General features: G+C 35.4%; 1 protein-coding gene and 1 pseudogene across 1 annotated transcript; one reads left to right on the top strand and one right to left on the bottom strand.

Moving 5' to 3' along the window:
- Nucleotides 1-589: 589 nt before the first annotated feature.
- LOC141848622 (serine carboxypeptidase-like 17) overlaps nucleotides 590-22,351 on the bottom strand; it is a 30,253-nt pseudogene continuing 8,491 nt past the window's right edge.
- On the top strand, nucleotides 13,339-16,150 carry LOC141848722 (serine carboxypeptidase-like 18). The gene is made up of 14 exons (XM_074699431.1): nucleotides 13,339-13,478; nucleotides 13,549-13,694; nucleotides 13,761-13,837; nucleotides 13,923-14,045; nucleotides 14,119-14,221; nucleotides 14,313-14,350; nucleotides 14,420-14,521; nucleotides 14,604-14,687; nucleotides 15,121-15,285; nucleotides 15,365-15,436; nucleotides 15,527-15,645; nucleotides 15,725-15,838; nucleotides 15,918-15,963; nucleotides 16,067-16,150. Exons 1-14 carry the CDS (start codon nucleotides 13,354-13,356, stop codon nucleotides 16,148-16,150), a joined length of 1,398 nt encoding a protein of 465 aa, XP_074555532.1. The 5' UTR covers nucleotides 13,339-13,353.

The raw sequence follows: 22,351 nt of genomic DNA, 5'->3' as shown, positions 1-22,351 counted from the left end.
TGAAATAATTTTTTTTATACATTTCAGATTGATTGTCGTTATATCCTTAAATTGAGATATTTCTAAGGTTGACATTGCTATTATGTATTAGGAAATGTCAGGAATGTCAAGATGACCTATCATTTCATAAGGTGTTTATAGATGATGTCATTAAAATTTTAGTATCACTAAAAGTATACTATAAGGACATTTATGTGTGCCATTAAATAGTATTTATGTGTGTCCTTAGATAACATTATTCTTGTAGTGAGATGATGGGTGATTTCGATAAGGCTTATAGTGATTTTCAATGAATTAAAATTTAGAGACTCAGGTATATACTTGCACTCAAGATTAACGGCGACAATCAATTTCAATGATATGGTTTGAGACCTTTAATGTATTTTAGGATTTCTATGGTTTTATCCAACAATGCTTACTACTAACACAATCTTACATAAAATTTTCTATAGTAGGTGAAAATTTAGTGAGAGAAAGCAATTATATTTATTTACTTTTGGGGTGATTAGGGTCTTATTAGGCATTGAAAGTTTTTTCTTTTTCACCCCAAGACAGTGAGCATATAGTTTTGTCAACACAGTATTGATTCCTGAACTAACTCCTTCATATTAAAATAAAACTCCATGATAGGGGGGAAAAATACATCATAGCGGTGCACCAGAAATGCATTTCATGATCATAGTTAGACATTCTTGTGATTTGTACTCTAGATTTGTGTGTCCAACATCCTATATTAAAATAATAAGAATGATTGATTTGACATGAACATGACCTAACAACTTATTCAAATAGTTTAAGAATAAGAAAATATCATATATGCTTTTAGCTTACCTTAACAGTTGCATATATCAAATTATTGGAATATGTCATGGTATACCTATTGGGAGTTAATAAATAATAATTAGAATAATCTCAAAACAGTTGACTTTCTTGTAAATACTTGAAACAAGACGTACCCAGCAACTTGACCACTAGCATGCCAAGATCTTCGGTAATCCACAATAGAAGAATTCAAGAACTTTATCCATTGTTTTATCCTCGAGAAAGGTACCGCTAGATCATGATCACCATTGATAATAAAGAAGACTAAATGACAAAATTATTTTATGATAAAGAAACCAATGATGTTTTTATAAACTTAATCACATGTAAACCAAAGTGTGGTAGCCTCTTTGCAAAAGACTGAGATGATACTTGATATTACTCTTGGTTTCCTTTGTGTATGGTAAGTGAAAATTACACCATATCCATTATTTAATTGTCCCCTTCAACAAAATTTACATCAGGAGGTTTTTAACAATTCAAGCTCCATTCATTTGTATTTGAGTTCTTTATATCGTAAGGTCTTTAAATGATTGAAACAACAAGACAAGCATACCCGTTTGACGCTGAGTGTCTTCCACACAATGTTACTGATAGTAAGCCAGAGTATAAACATAACATTGTGATTAGCGAACATAAACAATTTACCTGACATAATAAAATTAGAAATTCATCCATCAAATGGAGTTGATTCCTTACTCAACGACTTAAATTGGGAAATGGTGAAGGGTGAAGAATGTTTTGGTTCTCCTTCAAAATTCGTTTACTAGAAGATGTGCTCGCAAAACTATGCAGGTGGTTCAATTGATACTCAGGATAATACTCTTCTATAATGTGTGTCTCATTAATTTGTGTCTGTCCATTAAACATATTTGTTATATTTCAAAAAACTTAAAAAGATTTATGTAAATATAATTATAAGTTATTAGGATTGTTCACTTTCAATTTTAGGAGATATTTGGATGTTAGTGTTGGGAATCCTAGGCGACAAAACCAAAATTACGCAGCGAAAAATAGGATCTCTCGAGCGATCCATGTGAAAAATCCATACGAGTTTAGATCTATAAAATCCTATCTAATAGGATTTACCTTTGATGCGTGTCCTTCGCTTATCTTGCTCGTCTAAAGGTTGTCGAATCTCTAGTACGTTTAAGTGTCCGTGCCTCTATGCGTATCCACACTCACACTCACTTTTTGGAGAAAAATGATTGTGCTAGCAACCCTTGTTGTAGAGCTCGGCCAAGAAGAAGAAGGAGAGAAGAAGATGAACATCCAACACCACTTTAGGGTAGAAAATCTCTTTTTATACCTAAACTCTGAATACCAAAGGTTTTTAGGCTTTTGGTATTCCCTCATCAATGCATGATAACCTCCATACAAGATAACCTCATCTTCTTCAATAACCTCCATGCATGGTAACCTCATCTTCTTCAATAACCTCCATGCATGGTAACCTCATCTTCTTCAATGCATGATAATCCATATTAATCATGCATGATGAATTAAAATCCATTCATCAACTTGGTTTAATTTGAGTCTAACTCAAATTCAACCAACTTGAGTCTAACTCAAGTCCAAGCTATCCAATGAGCTTAATTGTTCGTTTAGTCAAACTAAAATGAACTCATCTCCAAATAGAGTGTTATTTGTATGTGACCTAATAGGTTCTTGTAACGTTGGCAATGCCTCTAAAACCATTTTAGAAATATAAGCAATGAGTGACATCTAGCAATGCATCATTGTTACCCAAGTAACAAGAATATCGAGATCCGACATAACCTCCGTGACTATGATAATGTATGACCATGTCCTTCAATCCTCGATATCTAGATTGATCAATGAGGCATAGACTATGTCGTCCTCTTATCAATCTTTATATTTCTTGATTCCTAAGTAGACTAACTCAAGCAAATGAGCTCAATATCTCATATTAACTCATTTGAGCATGATCATGCATTTCGTGGTCCTACTCTATCAAGAGGCCGCAAGATATCATTCTCGTTATATGAGAGGGATATATCTCATTTACATCACTCACATCCCTCTACATAATTTGTTACATACCCAGTGATCACCTTTATAGTCCACCCTGTTACGGGTGACATTTGACTATACCAAAGTACATAACTCCTTATGTAGGGAACCGTAGTGACTTCAGGTCTAAGGACTATTCATACCAATAGTCACATGAGAAAGTTTATAACACTCATATAACGATCCATAAAACTTTTTCATGACGGATCAATTCAGTATACATTCTCTAATGTATACCTATGTGTCAACTCGATATCCTATATCCATGACTTGTGAGATCAAGTCATCCAGCTGACCCACATGCCAGTCTCAACACATTAACATCATCCCTGAATATTAATGTTTGACTAGGAATGATTAAGTGTAGTGTTCTTTACATCATCTCACTATCGATTCAAACAATCGATTTGATGTAGATTAGAACTAGCTATCCAAGGGCATTATTATACTTAGTTATTTAGCACAAATACAAAGTAAGTATAATAACCAAAAAAATCTTACCTTTATTAATAATATAATATGATACAAAATTCCCTAGTCAATCGTAACATAATTGACTCTAGGGCTATTACTAACAGTTAGATCTGTTAGTAAATATCATAGTCAGGTGGAAATTGATTTGACTTGCAGTAGCTCGAACTAAATTCACATTGGTGGTTTGTAGCTGAACTAGTAGTGAACCAAGATGAATTAATTCCTTTGACTAGGGGTCTGGACTTGTTTAGCTTCCTCGACTACATTGCTTATGTACATTCACTACATTACTTGGTTTGTTCAGTTTCCTCAACCTTGTTGCTCTTGTTTAATTATTAATTTATTATTTGTGTTATTGTTTATATTGACACACATTGTTAAATGAGGTAAGATATATCTGGCATTGTGAATTTGTAGGAATTCGATAGTATTGTCCGTTGTAACTTTTTTGTATCATCTAAATGTCCAAAAAATAAGATGATATCAGAGATCATTTTATTGTGTTCGTCCTAATTGATCAATAATGAGACTTATATTACCTCAAAGAAGTCATTTGATATGATTCTCATGCTGTGAGCATAAGGTATTTTAGAATTCTTATCGACTTTTCCACCTGTGATTGGGTTGGCAATCAAGTAACCCTGAAAATTATATGTTTTGGTAGGGTTATTTAGTGCTTATGCGGACAACGTGTAGAGAGGTGGGTTCATAAAAATGAGGTAAGTATAATTATTGATTAACTTTTCTTTTTGAGATTCCTTTGGGAATTCAAAAAGCCGACCCTCTGCTCCGGTCTTAGCATGCTTCCTACAGCATGTACCGACCTCCTACTTCGATCTCGGCATGCTTTCTGCAGCATGTGCCGACCTCCTGTTCCGGTCTCGACAAGCTCCCTGCAGCATGTGCCGACCTCTTGGTCCGGTCTTGGCATGCTTTCTGCAACATATGTCGACCACCTGTTCCGATCTTAGCATACTTTCTACATCATGTGCCGACCTCCTACTTTGATCTTGGCATGCTTCCTACAACATGTGCTGACCTTGTGTTCCGGTCTTGGCATGCTTCCTACAGCATGTGCCGATCTCCTGCTCCGGTCTCGGCATGCTTTTTGTAGCATGTGCCGACCTCTTGTCTCGGTCTCAGCAAACTCCCTTCAGCATGTGCCAACCTCCTGTCTTGGTCTCGTCAAGCTCCCTGTAGCATGTGCCGACTTCCTACTCTAGTCTTGACAAGCTCCCTACAACATGTGCCGATCTCCTGCTCCGATCTTGACATGCTTCCTGCAGCATGTACCAACCTCCTGTTCCGATCTCGGCATGCTTCCTACAACATGTGCCAACCTCCTGCTCCGGTCTCGGCAAGCTCCTTGCAGCATGTGCCGACCTCCTGTCCTGGTCTTAGCAAGCTTCTTGCAACATGTGCTGACCTCTTATCTTGGTCTTGTCAAGCTCCCTGCAGCATGTGTCGACCTCCTACTCTGGTCTCGACAAGCTCCCTACAACATGTGTCAACCTCCTGCTCCGATCTTGACATGCTTCATGCAGCATGTGCCAACCTTTTGTTCCGATCTCGATATGCTTCTATAACATGTGCCGACCTCTTGTCTTAGTCTTGGCCTGTTTTCGCACATCAGTATTTGGCTGAGGCCGTGATGTTTGATGGACAACAGTAGCGTAAGATTCTTATCCGAGGACTTGGTCATCTTGCCTAATCTGGAAAACCCAAAGCTATTTCTACCAAAGAAATAGGAACATATTCTCAAAATATATATAAACTGACGGAATCTTTCTAAAGAAGAACTTGTATATCAGAATATTTCTCAAACGAATGCTAATATTTTGGAGATCAACTACTATAAAAAGGTAACTCATGCCCATAAATACAGATACACACATATCTATCCTAATTTTCCCAAGTCATTAAACTCCTTCCTTACGTCTAACCCTAACTTGAGTGTCGAAGTGGCTTATCGGGATCCACCTCCAGCACCATTCTAACCCTTTTTTGGAGTACTTTGCAAGTCTTTTCTTTGCTCTCCACAACCTTATTTAGGAGCGTGCACATCGACAATCCTTAAACTGATGTCTGAATCATCCACGATGTATTGACGATGTATTGACCAAAATTAGGTTCTATCCTTTCATTAATTGAACATTATACATAAGTAAAAGACTTTTTCTTTCATATACTATCAGATGACCACAATTTAAAGATCAAAATTAGGTTCTTTCCTTTCATTAATTGCCAGTGGCCCATCAATTCAAACAATTATTACCTGGAGGTTAAGTAGTGGTTCTTTCCCTTCATCAATACCTGGATTACAGTAAATGAAATTGGCATGTAAACTAACGTAGCAAAGGGATTCTCACTTCAAAATAGTTACATTAAAAGTAGATCGAGTTACCATCCAATATTCTTTTGGCCACCATAGGTATAATTTTTCCAGCATATGAATCCCCAGCAATGTAGAGGGGATTGGAGATGATCAGAGAGAGCAGAGGAAGATCAGTGTGACAAGCAGGAGGGGGCTTTCCATCTTCTTCTTGTTCCTTGTTCCTTGTTGTTTGGGCGACTTAGAGTTTCAACATGATTAAATAAGCGGCCAACATGTGAGTACACTGATTGGTACAGCTCGATGTCCTGCGATCACATTAAAATTAACAGAGACGCAACAATAAAGGTTGGAGATAAGGACTATAAGCAAAGTATAAAATGTTGAATGTTTGAAATGCCCAATTAATTTTAATGAATCAGTAGCCACTACAAAAAATTTACCAATTAGCGATGGCCTATTCCGTCGCTAATCGGTCGTTAATGGTTAATTAGCGACCGCTTTGCGACGGAATATAGCCGTCGTTTTTTTTTTGATCGGTGACGTCAGCTTAGCGACGGAATTTTCATTCCATCACTAAATAGCGACGGAATTTTAACATCCGTCGCTACATTTAGCGACGTCAGGTTGCCAGGGGAGAGGTCGCCGGAGGAGAGGTTGCCCGGAGGAGAAGAGTTCACCGTGAGAAACGGAGAAAGGTTGTGGGGGAGGAGAAGAATTCGCTAACTCACAGAAGCGGAGAAGAAAAGGGGTGTCGGGGTAAAAAATCGCGATATTAGCGATGGAAAATTATTTCCGTCGCTAACTCCGTCGCTATTTAGCAACGGAATATTTATTCCGTCGGTCATTCCGTCGCTAATTAGCGACGGAGTTATCTTTCCGTCGCTACTTAACGATGGAAAATTATTTCCGTCGTTATTCCGTCTCTATACTAGGGTTTCGTCGCGTTTACTACGTGCTAGCGACGGAATATTCTGTCCGTCGCTTATTAGCGACGGAAATAAAAAACCGTCTCCATTACATCGCTATATTTGTGCCCCGTCGCAATAGCGACACATTAGCAATGGAATTATAATTTTCGTCGCTAAATATAACCACGGAACAAAATTCCATCGCTAATTCCAGTTTTTTTTAGTGAGTTGATGTGAACGTTTAGATTAAAATGTTGAATTGACTAACTCCGAGATACTTTGACAATTTTTTAAAGCGCTGTTAAAGTTTTATTCTTTCTAAAAGATATATTTAATTTTCATTTTATCCCTCCTATCAATTGTTTATTTTTTCTTTTTCATCTCTTCTCTTTCCTCTCTGATCTGTAATTTTTCTTTTCTTGATATGTAATATATTTCTTCTCTTTATTCCCCAAAGCATAAAGTAGTTGATTCTCAAAAGACAAACATACTTCCTTAGATACAAGTTCAATTTGCGATGCTGACAATCACAGAATGTCCTCTTTGGAAGCCTTCTACATACTTAATTTACTTGTCTGTATCTTACTGTAAGGCCGATGATACTGAGTCGTTTAGATAATTAGTGAAATCATCTTTTTGCTTCCCTTCCTCTTTCCTTTATCCTCTATTCTCTTAGATTAAAATTTAATTTTAATAAATAATCCTTTAAATTTGTTTAATTTTAAATTTTTAATAAAAAATAAAATATAAAAAGAATATTAATAAAAAATTTAAAAATATTTTTTTCTATTTTTTAATATCTAATCAGAATAAAATAAAATAAAATAAATAATAAAAAATAATTTTATTAATAAAAAATAAAATAAAAATTACTTTGGTACTTATTTTTAAAAATCAGCACCACAACTTAAATATTAATATATATCACTGTGGTGTTTTAAAAATCAACAACACATTGATGCTAATTTTTAAAAATCAACATCATTACCTTAAACACTAAAATTGTTGTGGTATTGATTTTTAAAAAATATTGTTGGACTCTGGGCCATTGTAGAAACTTACAAGAGTTGGGATTGATCCAATCAGAGCTCTTTAGGTTCATCAATGAGTTTTGATTGAAACCATTGATGGACATAGCAGGGGATTGAATTTTTGAAAAGTTGATAATAGTAGAAGAAGATAGTGAAATGAAGGTATTTATATTGTCCATGTTTAATTTTGACATCCCTACGATAAGTTATGTGTATGTGTCAATTGCATTGAAGTCATAAACTTTGAAAACCTTCTAATCACTATTGTTAATGTCTTCAAGCTGATATGTCTTCAAAAACTTGTAACACTTGATGTGGATCAAATTAGAGCTCTTTAGGTCTATTAATGGGTTTTGGTTGAAACTCATTGATAGACCTCAGAGATCTGGATTTTTGAAAAGTTCACATATAATGGAAAAGGGTAATGCGGTCAAGGTATTTATGGTATCTATGCCTAATCCTGACATCCCTACGATATATAAGTTATGTGTATGTGTCGATTGTCAAAACAATGATAAAATTATTTGGAATTAATGTCCGAAAAGACTTTAAATAATATTTGTGGACTCAAAATTGGATTGTTATGGGTTCCACCCTTGTGCAATTCATACGTCTCTCTTGGGGTCCCGTCTAGTTAACACTAGTGCATGTACAAAAGCTCCCTCTAGCGAAGACTCTTTTGTCGAGCTGGTTCTCTTCAACCTCAACCTCCGACAATTTCTGACAATTGCAACCATCATACTCTACTGCAAAACCCACCCATGGCTTGACAGTTGAAACCGAGGGTGACATCTAATGGCCCGACCATGCCAGATGTACGACTCCACCGTTGTCCCCACCCCGACCAGCTGATTCTCGACTCTTCGCTCGTGTGGTGGACTATGTGGAGTGTACGGCAGCTTATGTGGCTAACGCGTCAAACCACATGGATATTCCATTCCTCCAGTTATATAAGGCCTGATGATGGTAGCTAAAGGTATGATTTTTTCTAGTGTGTGGGAGGTCACTCTTCTTTCTTGACCTTCTTGCCTTTTTCTTTCTCACGCACCCACAAATCTTGTCTTTCAACTCAACGTTGACTTGAGTGTCGACCATGCTGATGCCCATGGATGAGTGTTGACTTGTAGGACTTCGAGTTCTGACCTGTCAGATGACGAACACAACCTCAACTCAGAGAACAGAAGGGAGAGGAGGGGTCGAGTATGCTAAAGAGGATACCATCATAACATTTTCACTGGCTAGCTACTATACATTGATGACTAGAGAGATTAATCATCATGCATGCCCAATTGTTGATCTGTCCTTGGCCCACTGGCCAACTTCACCATGATTATCTAAGGAAACATTTGAGATTTTAATACCAAAGAAATAGGAAAAATGTGCCCTCCGGTGCAGCGGTGAATGAAATTAAAATGTTATAATACAAAATTAAAATTTCTTTTAAAACTTCTAATTTATATTTAGGTTATAAAGCTAAATAAATTTTAAGAATATGAAAAAAATATTTTTTCCATTTCGTGTTTATTACTAATATATAAAAAGATAAAAATTCATTGGTACTATGTTCATTTAAAACTAATATTACACTAAAAAATTCACTAAAATTAAATGAGAAGTAAAATAATAAAAATTAAAAAATATTCAGTTACATCATTAAATGCTTTTAAAATTTTACAAATGTATTATAAATATTCCATCGGTGTGAAAATAAATATATATTAGTATTATTAATATTTTATACAAAAATGATATAATAATTCTTTATATTTAAATGAATCTTGTAACAATTGATAAGTTTATTCCAACATATTGATACATCAAATAGAAATTTTTTAGATCTCATTCTGTTATTTTTACCAAATCTACTCAATTATTTCATTATAGATCGATGAGACCATAAATAAGAAATAATAATTCTAATTGGTTTAATATAATTTTCTAAAATTCTTAATCCATCTTGAACACATAATTTTAAAATATGACATACGCAATGATTATGGAAAAATAAACTATCAATAATAAATTGATATATAAATTTTAGTTTATCAATACTAGTGGTATTAGAACCAATATTATTAAATGATATTAAAAATATTTTATGAGATAATCCATATTCTTCTAAAATTAAAATAATAATTATGAGATGTTATGAGCAGTATATAATGCATCAAAAACTCTATAAGCCGACAATCTTTTTTGAATATTGTAAGAGTTATCGATCCAATGTCAAGTCACACTCATATATATATAAATATGTTTGTCAATGATCACTCCAAATATCAAAATATAATTTTTTTTATTATCTAATTTATTAAATTCTTCAATTAATTTTATTTTTTCTTATTTTATTAATTTTTTAATTGTATGAATAAGTGTAGTTCTAGGAACATGTTTAGCAGATGGATTAAGAGATTCTTTATCAAAATTTTTAAAAGTGCATTTAGATCCAAAATTAAATAAAAGATGTTCTATGAAAATAAATCTAGCTAATAATTCTTCTAATTTATTATCAAAATATAAAAATAAATCAGAATATATTTTGCACGTAGTTCTTCTGACGGAAGAGTGACATTCTCAAAATATTTAGTAAAAATAGAAGATTTTAAAAGAGAAACTTTCCGAAGCTTAGAAGTAATTGCATCGGTACTTCTTTTGTGCTTTGAGTGCCAGAAGTTGCTCGGTTTCATCATCGGTGGATTAAATATTGAGCTTCTCATTCGGATTCACTATTTTTTATCCCTCTGAGATCGAGATTATGAACCTCATCGACCTCCTTCCATGGTAGTAAGAAGTAGAAGTTAGCCAGGCAATACCCTCCTGCGTCATGACCAATTGTAGTTTCTCGATTTACCTCCTCACAAATGGTCGTGGGGTCGATCGTGTGGAGCCGCTAAGGTGGCGGATTCCACCTTTTTGCAGAAGAAAAGAAGTAGAAGTTAAAAGTGTGTAGAATTGGAGTCCAATGTGTGTAGAATTAGAGTCCAAAGCATATAGAATTATGAAATTGAGAATGAGAGTAGATAAAATAGATGTTGAAACAATGAAATAAACTATCTATTTATAGGATTTGGAGAATATCAAATACTATATCGTAGTCTATCATAAATAGTCAAATGATTTTAATCGTTGAAAAAATATATAAAAAAATCCCCCTTCCAATGGCTAAAACCACTAGTCTCCAACGTTCAAAAAAAATTGAGTCGGTAGTTAACCGTCAATTTGATAGTTAACTGCCAGCTCGGTGGTTTTTATTGGGTTGAAACCGTAATTTCCCCACACCCTACAGGGTCGGTTACAGTTCCGACCTAGAAACCAAGTCAATGGGAACCTGACCTATTGACTCATTTACAAGATCGGGGTCTAATCTAGTTTGGATCCGGCTCGAGATATGGTCTAGTAATAATTAGTATAAAGAAAAATAATCTAGAAAACATCATGAAATTAGGAAGAAAGTCAATATTATTCATGTATCAATAATTAACATAGATAAACACACAAAATACATCAATACTTTAGAAGAATATTAAAAACTTTTATATTTTATGTTTTTTAAGGGCAACCATTTACATAGAAAATAAGAAAAATCTTATTAATTTTTATCAATTGACTAAAACATAATTATATAATATTCAAATTTAAAATTATAAATTAAACTTTGGTAGTAGTTAATAATTGATAAAGAAAATAATTAAGAAGAGGCTGTGAGATTATGAAGAAATGAGATTTGAAGACAGCGATATTCGTGTATTAATAAATAATATAAATAAAAATATAAAAGACTTCAATAATTTTGAAAAAAATATTATTTATAAAATAAAAACTTTTTATATATTATATTTTTTAAGGGCGACAAGTGTTGTTGTGCATTTCTGTTATTAAAAGTTTTTCTCTCGTATCGACCGTTGTCGATTGTCGGTTAGTACCGATGATGATGATGTGACTCGCGTTACTTAGGAAGCTGTCTAGACGAGAGCATGATGTGGATCACCGATAGAGGTGGTGCTTTGACGGAGCGATTGATGCCAATCACATTCCCACTCAACGTCATCTGTAAGGTATGTCTAGAATAATTGTTATTCTGAAATATTTTAATTTTTAATTACGTCTTGTATCTGTTGTATCTTGCATGCATGTGTTGAAAGTGTTGTAATAATTAAATTTAATTATTATATTTTTTCGCTATGGACAATTGCGAAACGTATAAACACGTGCAACACACTAGGCCGAACAACTAGCTGCACCAACTAAAGAGGGCAACCCCCACTCGGCCTGCGCCAATGGATGATGATGCCCTGGGCCCATTGACGAAAACCTACGACAGCTCATCTCAGGATAGAATTGAGGAATTGGGATCAAAGGGTTATGGGTGTAAACTTGGCCCTATGGTTGGTGGCTGAGAACATAGCTCAGTACTTTGGGACCTTAGCTTGAGGGGTTGGGAACTCAACTCAGTGAGTTGCGAAGTTGGGAGCCCGGTAGGCTACAAAAGCCGTCTTGCGGTGGGCTCTTGAGGTCAGCGCCTCTTCCTTTTTCTGAGTTGCTCCCCTGAGTCGTCTGATGAGATGGACTTGGCCCTCATCGAAGGGCGAGGGTTACATCTCCTGCATATTAGTGGTTGCGTTGGTCGATGTGCCCTCAGGAAGAGCTCCAGTTTCACCTCAGCCAACTTCAGAAATTTGTTGCATGACACCTTCAACACAGTCTCAGTTGCATTTAAAAGAAAAGTATTCAGTTAGTTATCACAGAAGTAAAAGAAAGTAAAACCCTTTTCCAAAGGAAGTCGTAACTCGACATCAATCAGGCTCAACTCGAAGCGAAAGAGAAGGCCCTCCTCATGTAGCAAGTTGACATCAAAGTGGAGGTATGCCAACTGGTCTATGGCCTCCAAGTAAGTAGGGTCTAGCTTAAATTGGCTCAAGGTCGGATGCGGGGGCAAATCCATTTGCCAAGAGGGAGGCCAGGAGAAGGGATTGGGAGGTCGGACAAACCGATAATGGGATTTCCATCTCTTGTGCAAGGTCAGGCATTTCTCTAAGAACTAGGAGGATGGTCTTGCAGTGAAGTAGAAGACCTCGGCCTCTGCTCTTCTGGGATAGAAGAAGTAATAGAAGATTTAGGGACTAAGAGGCACTCAATACAACTGAAAGATTATGGCTACCCCACATAGAAGTCGGAAGGATTAGGGGTTAGTTGCTGCAAAGAGATATGAAAGTACTCGGCTATGTCATAAAAGGATGGAATAGGAAATCAGAAACCCCCTATCATTTAATCTTAGCAGAAGGTGGTGAAACTGATGGGAGGGTAGGCAGATCGGTCTAAGGGACTCGACACTTCAAGTTCATCCTCTTGATGTAATTTGATTTAGAAGTGTCCATCCTCTTGATGTAATTTGATTTACTTTAATTTAATTTGTCGATGCTATTAGATCCTGTGTTCGTATGGTTAGAATTTCGATATTAAAATTCATGATTAAGAAAGCCTCCATCAGCTGGTTGTGAGTCGCTCGTGGTAGCTTGCTACAAGTCATTCGTAGATGGTGCAACATTTTATATTTTGCTGATAGCCCTTAATCCTCAACGGTTGCTTCTTTGACTTCTGCGCTAATTTTGATGCGATCGCAAGACATTGAGCTGTATCCGTCAGTGCATTAACGTGCGGTCAGTTGTGGCTTATTATAATCATTTTGAAGCTCGAGTCGCTTGAACAACGAAGAAGAAGAAAGAAGAAAGAAGAAAGAAGAAAGAAAAAGATGGAAAGCCCTTTCCTGATTGTCTCACTGATCTTCCTCTGCTTCTTTTCGTCTGCTCTATCATCTTCGGTGGTCACCCATTTGCCTGGATTCCAAGGTCCCCTGCCGTTCTACTTAGAGACAGGGTCCGGATGCTGCTTCCCTCAACCTTAACATTGCTCTGACCTCCATGAACCTCTGCTTTCGTTGGTGCAGGTACGTGGAGGTGGACGAGGAGCACGGTGGCGAGTTTTTCTACTACTTCATCGAGTCAGAGAACAAGCCGGCGGAGGACCCTCTGCTCCTCTGGCTGACCGGCGGCCCTAGGTGCTCTGCCTTCAGCGGCTTGGTCTTAGAAATAGGTGGGTGAAATTTCCCTGTTTGCTATGATCAACTACTCTCGTTTCATAGTAGAAATCCACTCGCAGGCCCCCTGAAATTTGTGGCAGCTGAGTACAACGGGAGCTTGCCAAGCTTGATCTACCATCCTTATTCCTGGACCAAGGTAACTCCTTCTTCTTGTTGTTGATGATCGAGGAGGAAATAGGATGCATGCTTTTGATCATGTCTGCATGAAAGCATACATGCAGGTTGCCAACGTGATCTTTTTAGATTCCCCATTGGGTTCTGGATTCTCATATTCAAGAAAATATGAAGGGTATGATGCCAACGATACGATTTGGTCTGAACAGACTTATAAGTTTCTCATACAGGTGGGAAAAAAATCATATATTCCTGGTGTAATTACTGTACATGCCTTGAATATGCAATCTTTCACTTTTACAGTGGCTTGTTGAGCACCCACAGTTCATCTCTAATCCCCTCTACATTGCTGGGGATTCATATGCTGGAAAAATTGTACCTATGGTGGCCAAAAGAATATTGGATGGTAACTCGATCTACTTTTAATGTAACTATTGTGAAGTGAGAATCCCTTTGCTATGTTAGTTTACATGCCATTTTCATTTACTGTAATCCAGGTATTGATGAAGGGAAAGAACCACTACTTAACCTCCAGGTAAATTGCTTGAATTGATGGGCCATTGGCAATGGAGGGGGAAAAAAAAATCTAATTTGGATCTTTCAGGGTTACTTGATTGGCAATCCAGTCACAGGAGGAAAAGTCGATAAGAATTCTCAAATACCTTATGCTCACAACATGGGGATCATATCTGATAACTTATTTGAGGTAATCTAAGTCTCATTATTGATCAATTAGGACGGACACAACAAAATGATCTCTGATATCACCTTGTGTTCTGAACTTTCAGATGATACAAAAAAGTTGCAGCGGACAAGACTATCGAACTCCCACCAATTCACAATGCCAGATGTATCTTAACTCATTCACCAATGTGAGTCAAAATATAAACAACAACACAAACAATTAAATACATAAATGAAGCACTAACTGCTGTAAACAAGGGCAAAAGGGTTAAGGCAACTGATCAAATCTAGCAATTAATGTAGTGAATGTACATAAGGTAAGACCTAGTCAAGCAATGTAGTGAAAGTACATAAACAATGTAGTCGAGGGAATGGAACAAGTCAAGACCTAGTCAAAGGAACTGATTCACCTTGGTTTAGCTACAAAACCACCAATCTAATTTAAGTTCGAGCCTGACTTGAACCTATTGTGGGTAAAATTAATTTCCACTATAATATCTACCAGTAGATCTAACATCCAAACACCCTAAAACTAAAGTAAATAATCCTAATAATCCATAATTATATTTAAATAAATATTTTCATTTTTTTTGAAATATAACAAGCATGCTTCATGGACAGTTGTTCTTGTCAGAAATTAATGAGGCACACATTTTAGAAGCATATTGTCCTGAGTCTCGATTAAACCACTTGCATAGTCTTGCGAGCAGAACTTCTAGTAAACGAATTTTGAAGGAGAACCAAAATATTCTTCACCCTCCACCATTTCCTGATCTGAGTTGTCGAGTAAGGACTCAACTTCATTTGATGGATGAAACTTTGGTTTCTTTGTGTCAAATAAATTGATCACGTTTGCTAATCACAGTGTTATGCACAAACTCTGGCTTACTATTGGGTTAACAACAACTTTGTGAGGAAGGCACTCAATGTCAGAAAGGTATCCTTTTCCTATTGTTTCAATCATGCACAAACCTTGCAATGTAGCTTGAAGTTAAAAGCCTCATGAGTGATGTAAATATTATTGAAGGGGACAATTAAAGAATGGATAAGGTGTAATCGTCACTTTCCATATGCAAAAGAAAACAAGAGTAATATCAAGTGTCATCTCAGCCTTTTGCAAAGAGGATACCGTGCTTTGGTTTACAGGTGATTCAGTTAATATGAACATCATTTGCCGCTTTGTTAGAGGTTAGTCATGTTATTTGTAAGACTTTTTCATTCCTAGTGGTGATCATGATCTGGTGATACCCTTCTTGGGGACAAAACAATGGATAAAGTCTTTGAATTCTTCTATCATGGAAGATTGGAGATCTTGGCATGTTGGTGGCCAAGTTGCAGGGTATGTCTTGTTTCAAGTGCTTACAAGAAAGGCAACTGTTTTGAGATTATGCTAATTATTATTCATCAAATACCAATAGGTATACCATGACATATTCCAATAATTTGACATTTGCAACGGTGAAGGTAAACTCAAAACATATATGATATTTTCTTATCCTTAAATTATTTGAATAAGTTGTTAGGTCATGTTCAAGCCAAATCAGTCATTTTTATTATTTTCATATAGGGTGCTGGTCACACAGCTCCAGAATACAAACCACAAGAATGTCTAGCTATGTTATCGAGGTGGATTTCTGGTGCAGCACTATGATGTATCTTTCTTCCCTCCATCATGGAGCTTCATTTTAATATGAAGAAGATCAACAAAAACATTATTAATCTTGCATTAAATAAAGATTATTCTATTATCATGGTGATTGTTATTGTATATTAGTTCCCCTTGTATGGAGCTCTAAGCTGCTCTCCAGATTGTTATAATCTAGATATTGTGTTTGTTCAGATGGTGCAAGAACTGAATTCTAAGGTTCTGCATAGTCTGAGATTGTGATTGCTAAGATGCATTGACACAAAAATATTGTTTGTATTTCTGGTTGTAATCCAGGCTATTTAGAAACTCTTGAGTTGAACTGAAGGATTCAGTTCAGGAATTAGTACGGTGTTGCCAAAACTATGCTCACTGTCTTGTGGTGAAAAAGAAAAAAGTTTCAATGGCTAATAAGACCCCAATGACCCGACCTCTATTTCATATATCTGCTAATTTAATTAACTGAGCTTTGAGTGATTCAAAGTAGTTATCTTTTCTTGTCTATGCTTGCAAAGACTATTTTATGCACAAAATGTTCTCTAACACACCCAGGCCTCCAATCCTCCTCCACAATAAGAGAATTCAAAGACTTTATCCACTGTTTTTGTATGCTAAAAGGGTATCACCAAGTCATGATCACCACCAAAAATGAAGAAGCCTTACGAATGATAAAATGATAGCCTCTTCGCAAAAGGTTAAGATGATAATCAATGTTACTGCTACTCTCGTTTCTGTATATGGCAAAATAGATAAATGACTGAACTAATGGAAGATCTTGCTACCTATTTGATGTTGAGTGCTTTCCTCTCAATATTGCTATTAGTCCAATAGTATGTCAATAATACAGGTTGCAGTATGCTTATGACAAGGTCACGTTCATACTGACTTGGTTTGTCAATGTGTTAAGGTGCATACGACACTGTAAATTGGTTGGTCTTCTGTAATCGATCTTGTCCTCTACAACTTCTTTGTGTCGTCTAAAAGCTTATAGAGTAATTGGTATTCTCCTAATTAATCGATAATGGGATTAAGATCACCTCAAAGAAGTCATTTGATATGATTCCCATTGTGTGGGTGTCTGGGTTGCCAATCAAGTAACCCTGAAAGCCATGGCCATGGCTAAGCAAAGACGACTTCCTTTCAATTTATCAGATAACAAAACAGTATTAAAGATCAAAATTAGATCCTTTTCCTTTACCAAACTAAAATACCTGGAGGATAAGCAGTGGTTCTTTCCCCTCATGATCAGTACCTGGATTACAATAAATGAGAATGACATGTAAATTAACATAACTATGTGTAAACAATAGAGTTTTTACCATCCAATACTCTTTTAGCCACCGTAGGAACAACCTTTCCAGCATTTGAAGATGAACTTTGGGTGCTCAACCAATCACCGTAGAAGTGAAAGGTGTTGAAAAACTGAATGAAAAATTGGATGAAATTGACTTCGATATGATTGGAAGAATAGTCCCACATTGGAAGGGAAAATGGATAGAAATTATAGCTTCAATATCAATGGGAATTTCATGGCAACACAAGTGATTTATGGTTAATCACAGTTTAAAAATATTCTGAATTTATATAAATGAGAGACTCTTTTCCTTGAATCATCCAATCGTTCATTAGCAAGCAACTTCTCTCTACTATTTTTACTCACCTGTATTCCTTCTTGATGATGGTATTTGGGTACTATGTTTAGTTCGTCATGAACAATTATGCTTGGTCATTAACGTGGTCGAACTATTATATCTTGAGAAATAAATATTCATTCGAACCTCTAAGCACCCTTAGTTGTGTTCTGTCTAATTTCTTGATTTGGTCTCTCGATCTCCTAATTTAACCTCTCGGCTCAGTAGTTCTACCACATGACCACCTGACTCGACGTCTTGATTCTTTTGACTCAACTTCTCAAGTCACCCGTCCGCCTCCTAAGTCAATTTTCAACTTGACCCTTGAGTTCTCGAGCAAGCCAACTCAACTCTCTTGAGCATCTGACTTAGCCTTAGCTCTTGAGCACCTGACTCAGTTCTGTCTTTTGAACACCTAGAATTAATTGAGTGCCCGTATAACTCAACTCCCCGAGCTCTTTAATCTAAGCCCGTATTCTTAAGACTTCGAATGTCTAGGTAGACTAGATAGATTGATAATTTTATACTTGTCCCGTCTAACAAACTTGTTTCAATTTTTATTTATTTATTTTACATTGCATGTGACAATGGATATAAAGAATGTTAATTCTTTTTCTTTTAGTCAAATACTTAGGTTAGGTGAGGCGGATAATAAGTAAAATTTGAAATATAAACCATTTATATTCAACACAAATAAAGTTATTATTTTTAATTAAGAATATTAATACTTAAAAAAGTGAATGAGATTTTTTTATATAATTAACTAATAATTTTAAAATTTATATGTATACAAGTAAAGTTTAATCGAATAAATAATCTCTTTGTGCTTTACAGTTCGTTTGGGAGGAGGTGAGGGAAAGGCAGAGAAGGGTAAAGAAGGAGAAAGAGAATTTGGACCCTTGTTTGGGATGGAGTGAGTTAAAGAAGGAAAGGGGAGAGACGGGTAAGCTTTCCCTTTGCATGCCCATGAATCGATATAATTCCTTACACCCCAAATCGGGGTGTAAGGAAGGGAAAGGAAAACTTAAAAAATATTTATTCTAATTTTATCTTTATATTAAAATATTAATTATTAAATAACTCATCTATTATGTTTTTGCAGCATATATCGCTCCTCATCACATAACGCAGCCATCACATGATCTCATCACTCGCACTGCTCAACGTTGACTTTTGTCATAAATTTCTTCAAAGATTCTGTATAAAAATATATGTAAAAATGTTAATTTATCCTTTGTCATACCAAAGTGTACATATTTTATATTTCGCATATTTATTATATGTCCACTCATTATTTTTTAAATTTTTTTTATTTATTTAAGTCATAAATATTAATTTTTGTTGTTCTCATGAGTTATATATATTTTTTCACATAAAGATTTATTTTAAAAAGTAAGGGTATTTTTATAATTTTATATATTTAACCTTCATTCCCTTTCTTTTCCTCCCAAACAAGGTAACACATGTTATGTTAATGAACATTCCTTTTTTCCCAAATAAGGAGAATATAAATATTTCTCTTCCCCTCCCTTTCCTTCCCTTCCCCTTCCGTTAATGAACCTTCTCTCACCCCATCCAAACAGGCCATTAATGTTTTAGCCCCATTGTTGGCTTATTTAATTAAGTTACAATCCTGCAGTCACGCATTGCACCAGGAAGAAGAGGAAGATGGAAAGGCCTCGCCTGTTCTCCGCAGCAATCTTCCTTCTCTGTTTCTTCTTGTCCGTCTCCGGATCAATCTGTAGCCACTCATTGGCCCGAACTCTGAGGCCCGAACTCAGAGACAGACACGCATGCTTCATTTTGCTATGATCCCTATAGAGCTTAAGTTTGATGAATGCAAATGTTATATTATTAAAAATTTTTAAGTACTCATTTATAATTTTTATAGAGATAAGGACCTTTTTACAAAAGCATAATTTATTAACCTAGCTTTTTTTATATATCTATATATATATGGTTATTGTAAACGTCACCGTCTCATCTCATCTAAACCCTAATCTTCTCTCTTCTCATCATCACCATCATTGCATGCTAAAGATGTTGTCTCGTCTTTATTATTATTACAAAATCTAAATTTCATCTTATTGCTTCCCACACATGATATCTCTCTCATGTGTGATCTTAATCTTTGTCGTAGCTACTTGATCATTGACTCGTCACCCTCCATTATTGTTCTTCATGGTCGTCATTGATTGTCGCCGTTGTCATCGCCTAGTAACCATGTGATTGTATTTGTGCTTGCTACATGCGTATAAAGCAAAAAGGGCAATCTTCTCTTTGTCTTTCCGACAAATTAAATTCAAAATTTCTCCTTATACTATTTGGTGTGCTATGTTAGTTCTTAAGGGGCAAGTTAGGAGAGATGGAATTGATAAAGCTTAAAGAAAATTTTATTTCATCTTCGAGTCTTGGATACCCTTACTAAATCTTATCACTTGTTGGTATGAAACTCTAACGATATTGGATTTTTTTCCCTCATTTTTCCTTTGGTTTCATATAATGTAGGGTGAGTTATAAGCTTAAAGGTGCATGTGGGATTAAATAAGCATTCGTCATGATAAATTTTATGAAAATAAATATTATAGAAAATAGAGTTAATTTTAATCCTTATCACGTTATGGTTGCCTTTTCATTTCTAATTGATACCTATCTATCTTGTTTGTTTTTTATTTGAGATTTATAACAAATTAGATTACCTAATTATGTTAATAAATAAAGTAAGAAACTAATTATATCAATAGTTTAACTTTGCACTTTAGGAGTTACTTTAGCACTGTTATTAATTAACAAAATAATAGATGTAATAATTATACTTAGAATTTTGAACTCTATGTTTTGAAAGAGACGCATTATCATTGATATTAAATTGTCAAGATAATAAATGTAGTACTTACATTATAGAGCTTCGACTCCAAATTGTGTGATTACTTGTAGTCTTGAGCTTCAATTTTACTTTTTAAGAGTTTACATGATTACTTGTAATATAGAATGGTTAACTCCATGTACAAAGAAGACTTTTGAGTTTTTTTTTCACGTGTTCATGGGCTTTAGTTAAATTGAGATGATTTTTTCTCACAGGGTGAATTGTAAGTAGTTCATCTTATTTTTAGATGAGGCACCTCACGGGATGAATTGCAAGTCATTTATCTTATTTTTATGTGAGACATTTTTTGGTGGATTACGGATCGTTCACTCTATATATGTATGTTTGTATATGTGCATTCACATGATGTATCTCGTATTGGGTGGATTATGAGTCATTCATCCCATGAACGTACGATACATCTTTTTCGAGTGGATTACAGGTTATTCACCCGATCTATGTATGTATATATGCATACATAAAATGCATTTCGTTACGAGTGAATTGTAGGTCGTTCACTCTCATATACGATGCATCCTTCTCGGGTGGGTTGCAGGTCACTCACTTTGAGATTATTATTTATACATGATGTGTTTGTATTAGGTAGAGTGCAAGTCATTCACCTTTACTTATACAACACATCCTTATTGAAGATATTACATATTGTTCACTCATTCAATATGTTATGTTGAGTATTGGATAAAATAAGACTATAATGTGAGTAATGTTGCAAAATAAAAAATTAAGAAAAACTGATGAATATAATTAAGAAGACAATAAAAGACAAATGTTAAGGAAATATAAATTGTAAATTATGTTGTTGTCTTTTTTATTATATTTTCATGCACATCTCGTTTATCTCTACTTTGCACTTCGTGCTCACTTTTCTTTTTCTTTGACTCTCAAGTTAATTGTTGAGATATATATAACACTAATGGAGTTATTTCAGAGATATGCATGTAGTCAGGTTATTTAGTTTTACTCTATATTTTGCTCTGATATTGTCACAATTCATGCATGGTGAGCAAAACTAACGTCGCGGCAAACCTAGTTCGTACGGGGTGTGATAACAAGTATGTGGTGGTGGACGAGGAGAACTACGATGAGTTTTTCTACTACTTCATCGAGTCGGAGAGCAAGCCGACAGAGGATCCTCTGCTCCTACTCACCAGCGACCCTAGGTGCTCTACCTTCAGTGGCTTGGTCTTTGAAATTGATGGGTGAAATTCTCCTATTTGCTATGATTAACTTCGATGGTTTCATAATAGAAATCCACTTGCAGCTACAACGAGAGCTTGCCAAGCTGGTCTACCATCCTTATTCCTGGACCAGATTTCTCCTTCTCTTTGAGTAAATTCTTTATAGACTATATTCCACTCCACCGGTCAAATGCTTTCAGCTAAATTTCAAATTTGCTGCCGTTGTACTCAGCTACCACAAATTTCAAGGGACCTGCGAGTGGATTTCTGCTATAAAACGTGAGTAGTTGATCACCTGTAAACCAAATCACGGTAGCCTCTTTGCAAAAGACTGAGATGATACTTGATATTACTCTTGGTTTCCTTTGTGTATGGTAAGTGACAATTACACCTTACCCATTCTTTAATTGTCCCCTTCAACAATATTTACATCACTCATAAGGCTTTTAACAATTCAAGCTCCATTCATTTGTATTCGAGTTCTTTATATCGTAAGTTCTTTAAATGATTG

This window comes from Curcuma longa, chromosome 1, assembly GCF_044706935.1.
Source record: "Curcuma longa cultivar G26 ecotype Majalengka, Jawa Barat chromosome 1, ITB_CL_G26_1.1, whole genome shotgun sequence".
Lineage (NCBI taxonomy): Eukaryota > Viridiplantae > Streptophyta > Magnoliopsida > Zingiberales > Zingiberaceae > Curcuma > Curcuma longa.
The sequence above is the reverse complement of the archived record's forward strand: the minus strand, read 5'-3'. Positions and strand labels throughout refer to the sequence as shown.

Bases quoted from the DNA above. Each gene is read 5' to 3' on its own strand.
- LOC141848722 (XM_074699431.1), top strand. From the start codon at position 13,354: ATGGAAAGCCCTTTCCTGATTGTCTCACTGATCTTCCTCTGCTTCTTT. The intron at 14,222-14,312 runs GTAACTCGATCT...ACTGTAATCCAG, and splicing joins GGCCAAAAGAATATTGGATG to GTATTGATGAAGGGAAAGAA. The intron at 15,839-15,917 runs GTATGTCTTGTT...AAATACCAATAG, and splicing joins GTTGGTGGCCAAGTTGCAGG to GTATACCATGACATATTCCA.